Raw genomic sequence first — 6,000 nt, 5'->3', positions numbered from 1 at the left:
TGAAGCCCTCTTTTTATTCTCAGTATGAGTGTGTACAGCATATTATATATCAATAGAACAAACATCTCCACACTGCGGTGGTACTCTTCTGTTCTAATGTGAAGGGATCACTTTCGGTAGTATGAAGTAATCCCATTAGGTCGAGCCACCCAGATTCTTATGAACTGTGATTCTTGCTCCTCTGGTTTTGCATTCTGGATGTTACTCCTATACTGAATTCTACAATTAGGTTCTTGCAGGTTAAGGACCATTGGTACCCTTTAGGCAAGGGGAGATTCTCAAAGTACTGTCTCAACTTCCACTGCTCATCTGCAATGTTCACTTTTTTTTTCTATATTGAAAATGGCAATGCTTTCAGCATAGAAACAGTAATAGTAAAAACTATGGTGGGATATGAGAGAGTTCTACTGTTGTGATTTATTTTTAAAGCTATTGCCCATTGTCCATGCATTGAGTGACACCAAGCAGTCATCATCTTCTCTGTCAATAGTTATAAGACCACTCAGGAATTAGATAGCTGCACATACTCCATAGTCAAAATTTTCAAGAGCAGATACTGGTTTTGAACTCATCAGTCTTTGCGTACCTACCTCGAGCCACCTCAAAGGGACCTATCTCAGAAAGTGCTGAACATCAGCCTTCTGAAAATCAGGCCTTTTTGTTGTGGCCTAAAATGAACACCCCAAATCACTAGTCACTTCGGAAATTCTTGGCCTTCAAGTCTGTAAAAAACTTTATAATTAAAACATTATTTCCATATAAGCAAGAGAGAACTCTGAATGCACTATGATCTCTGTTGTGCATGAACCTGTAGTTTTGTTAATTGCATTAATGTTAACTTATTTTCAATAAGAAAACCCAAGACATCATACTGTATAATATATGATTGATTAAGAAGTTAATAATAATTTGGGTGTAAGAGAGAGCTGTAATATTTTTTCCAAAGCTATACCAAACACACAGTGTTCAGTCTGCGTGGATACAAAAATCAACCTTTTCATGTTATTGTCTTTATGTGAAGGGAAACTCTCATAATTAACTATTCCATGTACTTCATCGTACTGCCAAGTACTATGCTGAATAATGTAAGGCAAACTGCACTCTGTGTGTGCACCACAGGGAAGGAAAGGAAATAAATTATTACATCAATTTATGGCAGTGCAAATCGCTATAGCATCTGGAAAACCAGATAAGGAGCTGCGGACTACATTGGGGATGGATGGGATCTTAAACTTCTGCATGTAAAGCAAGGTTAGCAACCACTATAGCACTGTGCCACCTACCTAAACACTGTTCTTTTCTAAATCAACTAATCTACTTCACAGATTTACATGGTGAGTATTTTGGATAGAGAGGACTGTAGGTTTTAGAAATCTCATTCTGCTTAGAGTTTCTAACAACTAACAATGGGACTGATCCAACACCTTTTAGAAGTCAGTGGAAGGATTATGACTTTAAAGTGAGGGCTGGATTATGCCCAATAATATCAGTTAATGGATGTCAATGTATTTAGGGTCCACTCTGATTTGGAATCTGCAAAGTACAGGTGAAGTGCTGAAGAAATACAGATAATGATACTATCCTAGCTATACTAGCATTTGTTGTAAACAAAATGAAGGGGCATTATTTTCTCTGCCAGAGCCCTTACTGAAGGGCAACAAAAAGTTAGTACCAGATGGAATAGTAAATTATTATGTATTTGACTACAAAGGAAACTCAAACCTTTTCTTGCAGGATGCACCCAGTTAACAGCTGCCATCCGCTTCGATTTAACACATCTCGAAACCTGCAATTAACTCTCTTGAGTGTTTCACTTTGTGGAAAAGGAGCAAACATAGGCAATGCCATGAGGAGTGCACATGGAAGAAAAAGCAGGCAAATCCAGCTTGGAAAACAAGGTAAATGATCCCTTTAACAATTCTTTCCTTTTGTCTCCAGCAATGCAGTCATAACCTTAACCCTTTCTTTAAAAGAGCTGCGATAATAACTTTTTGCACTGGTTCCAGACAAATAAGCACTGACACACTCTTTCATCTTAAGTCTGCTTGGAAGACAGCATTCTTCGGCTTTATTTAGCAATAAAGGTTCATTTATGTAATATCAAGTACATTTTTTCATGAAGGTCTGGGATATCACTCAACTTCCTCCCTGACAGTCAGCCCCACTCCACTCTATGTGAAACACAGCTGCTAAGACTCTCTTCTTTGGCCATTACTCAGTCCTATATGATTCTTCTCCCCCTGGTTTCCCACTTTCTGCTGCACCAAGCTTAAGTTTCATGTCCTCAGCTTCAAGACCCTTCAGAACTTTTCCCTTCTCTATCATGGCAGCCACACCCTACTATATTGATAATGTTAGCTACAATCCCCTGCTTCCCAACTTCTCCCACAACCATCTTGGAACTTTCAGTGCTGACTGTGCATAGAATACCCTCCATCAGTTAGTGCTAACAATGGGCCTGATCCAACACCCTTTAGAAGTCAGTGGAAGGATTATGACTTTAAAGTGAGGGCTGGATTAGGTCCAATAATATCAGTCAATGGATGTCAATGTATTTAGGGTCCACTCTGATTTGGAGTCTGCAAAGTACAGATGAAGTGCTTTTCCTTTTGACCTCATGACCTTCCGTTTCTCTCTCTGAATCCCTCCTCAATGTAAGGGGATAGTTAGCCCCTTACTAAAACTCAGTGGGAATTTTTGGTTGGCCAGCTCCCAGTACCAAAAGGGGAAGGGTCCATGATAAACCAGGGCCCTGAGACTGACAGACCCCAGGGACAATAGAAAGAGGCCAACACTCCAGCTCAGCCTGATTGACAGGTTGGACAGGCCAATGAGGAAATTAGGAGGCCAGGTCCCATCCTCCCTGTGAGCTGGGATTTTCTGGGTCTATCTGAGAAACGGAGAGAGCGCTAAGAAAAGCAGCAAGAAGAGCAAGCTGTGTTGAGAGACAGACCTGCAGTGTCAGAGCCAGACACACACAGCCCAAGAATGCAAGTATGCTGAGGGGCAGCCCAAGGAGCGCAGACCCTGTGGTGAGAAGCAGACCTGCAGTGACCTGAAAGCCAAAGGGGTCAGAGAAGCAACGCAAGGAGCTGGAGGCTAGCAAAGCAGCTGGGTGTGGTGAGCAGCTGGGACCAGCAAAGTAGGGGGAGAGGCTCAGCAGGCAGACACCACCAGCCAAGACGCCCTGCAGGCCAGACTTGGAAAGGGATTGTAACTGCCACCTAGAGCCTGAAATCGTGTGGTCACTGCCAGAGAAAGCGTGTCCAACCTGCAGCCCTCACCCCCCACCTGCTCCCTGCAGCACAGCCAGGGCCTGAGAAAGAGCCCTGGGACCCATAAGGAACAGACGGTGAACTGTCCTTACACTCTGCAAACTCCTGTTTGTGTCATCCCTGTGCTACACAGCAGGGCTATGTATTCTCTTTTAACCTCTCTCATTTTTTCCTTATTCTTTTCTTTTTAATCTGTTGCTGTTTAATAAATTGTATTTGCTTTGAACTGTATGTAATGATCAGTGGGTCAAGAAAGCATTCAGTGTGAAGAGAGCACCCCGGAATGGGGACACCCTAGCCCCTCCTGTGAGTGACTACAAGGTCGGGGATTAAGCCCCAGAAAACCTGGGCCCAGCCTTGTTGGAAGTTCGAGGACTCTGCTACTCAGGAGGGTGGAAGGGGAGCCCTCAGGGTCAGGGAGGCCTTTGGGTAAAAGAAGTGGGAGTGGGGACTTAGATCCTTTCACTGGTCCATTTTACCGGGGTAGTATAGAAGCCAGGAAAGTTCCCCACAATAATGGGACATCAACACCCATTTCTACGAGAGTGCCTACATGAAGTTTTCCATTGAACAATGGCTAGGTAGAAGGCCAATTAGGGGAGTTAAGTGTGAAATTCTGAAAGGCACCTATGAGAGCTAGATGCTCAATTCCCAATGAAATTCACTCGGTATATTTGAAAATTTTACCCTGAAAAATCCATTTTTATGTTTTTTCCCCCAACCTTCATATGCAGCTTGTCTTTGTGAGTTCTTTGGAGCAGTGACTGTCTTTTCATTATGTGTGCACAGTCAGTCTGTCTCCATAGTTTGGGAGTGTAGGCGCTACCACAATCAAAATAATATAATACAACTTCAAACCACTTTATATTTAGATAATTTTAAGTTGACCATCACTATTTTATCTGGTTTCTTATGGATTAAGAAATTAATTTATGGAATTAATTTTTTATCTGGCCAGGACCCCAATCTATGGCTGCTGGGAGCTAGCAACGTTCTTTCCCAGTCCTATTTCAGCACTTATGGGTACATCACTATTGTACTAAATGTATGTCTCACAATGATGGAGATAGCTCTTAACTGTTGCAAGCATTTCTGCCTGATAGGCAACAATAAGATTGTACCTATTATCATCTCCTATGAAATGTAACTGCTGAGCAGTGCTGTCTGAATGTGTAGTGGAGATCTCATTTGGAGGTTTTTTACTATATTAATTAATAATGTGGATGGTTATTTTCTTTTCATTTTTATTAAACAACTGTTGGTTAGTTATTTTTATGTTTATTGATAAGAAATGGAGGGAACTTTAAATATTGAAAATTATGCCTTTAAAAGGTATTCAAAACACAAAAGCAAATAATTATGATAATTAGGAAATGTCATTTGTTCGATAAAATGTAATACCAAAATGACCTGTGAGTTATAAACTTCACTCTACTAATAGCCTGCTATATGTTAAAGGTTGGAGAAAATTTGGGGGATAAGGTGGTTTATGTATAAACATAGAGGTACCCATTGGAAGTGGTCAACATATTTTAACTGATTTTTTTTTTATCTTTTTTTGGGGGGAAATTTTCTGTTTCTCACTTACCCCAAAAAAGAAAAAAATGCGTTTTTTCACATCTCCTCGTTTTCATCCTTTTTCAGTATCAAAATGGGAAAAAAAGAAAAAGCAGGAAATGGGAATTAAGAGATATGAGGGAATAAATGAAAACTCCAGTACCAGAAAAATTTAAAAATTTCAAATGAAACGAAAGCCTTTCCTTTCCAAAACCTTTGGAATGAAAATTATTTCTCATGAAAACTCTGTGTTTTCCACCAGTTCTAGAACATAGGAACACAAATTCTCTTTCTCCCTTCTCTCTCTTTCTTTCTCTGTAATGTTTTGTGGAGAAGTCCTTCTGTCTCAAGCCAAAGCTAAAAAAATTACATATATATTTATAATTTTCAATATCCATTAAACCACAATACAAAATAATGTAGGCCTCAATCCTGCAAACACATGGGGTATGTCAAGACTGCAGAGTTTATTCAGAATACTGGAGGTATCCTGGAAAAACGCTGCCGTGTCCAAGGAACGCATCTACTCTTCTGAAATTTTTTTCGGAAGAGCAGAGGCATTTTTTTGGGCATCCCTGTAAACCTCATTTTACGAGGAAAAAGGGGCCCAGCCCCTGACACACACTCCCCTCTCCCCGCACACACACATTTGGCTCAATGCAGATGGGCCAAATGTCAGAAAAGCCTCTTCTGAAAAAAGAAGTAGAAAAAGCTACACAAATTGCGGTTTGCAATTTGCATATCTTTTTCCAGAAGAACTGTGTAGTCTAGACACAGCCATATAGATGTGATTCAGAAGAATTATTTTAATGGGACAACTTTTGGAGTAAGATATTTTACTAACGAACAATTACACTTGCTTAATTTTATTCATGAGAACAGTCCTCTTGAAATCAAAGAAAACTAGAAGTCTTTGGGATAGCGTAGGAATGCCAAATCTGACTGAAGCTATTCCGGAGATTTTTTTCTAACACTATGTATAGGAAATCCTTGCGATTTGCAAAATCACTATTTGTGGTTCTACGTATTCTTAGGAATCTGCTGTACCAGTTGGGGGGAAGTGTGTGTCAGGGGCTGGGAGCCGGGGGAAGAAAGGAGCTGAAGCTAATAGATTTTGTTGCCTCCCCTCAGGCTCTGGGGTTGGGCAAAAAATAAAGGGTTCAGTGTG

At 40.6% G+C, this 6,000-nt stretch overlaps 1 protein-coding gene across 3 annotated transcripts in view; it reads left to right on the top strand.

Moving 5' to 3' along the window:
• The first annotated feature begins 1,755 nt into the window (after positions 1-1,755).
• Positions 1,756-6,000, top strand: part of RUNX1 (RUNX family transcription factor 1) — a 241,364-nt gene continuing 237,119 nt past the window's right edge. The window contains exon 1 of one of the 3 annotated variants that reach the window (XM_075911479.2): positions 1,756-1,898. In XM_075911479.2, the coding sequence (XP_075767594.2) occupies positions 1,847-1,898 (52 nt within the window). In that variant the 5' untranslated portion in view covers positions 1,756-1,846. The remainder of the gene's footprint in view (positions 1,899-6,000) is intronic. The other 2 variants (XM_075911467.2, XM_006126006.5) reach the window with 2 other exon arrangements.

This window comes from Pelodiscus sinensis, chromosome 1, assembly GCF_052426305.1.
Source record: "Pelodiscus sinensis isolate ZL-2025 chromosome 1, ASM5242630v1, whole genome shotgun sequence".
Classification (NCBI taxonomy): Eukaryota; Metazoa; Chordata; order Testudines; family Trionychidae; genus Pelodiscus; species Pelodiscus sinensis.
The sequence above is the reverse complement of the archived record's forward strand: the minus strand, read 5'-3'. Positions and strand labels throughout refer to the sequence as shown.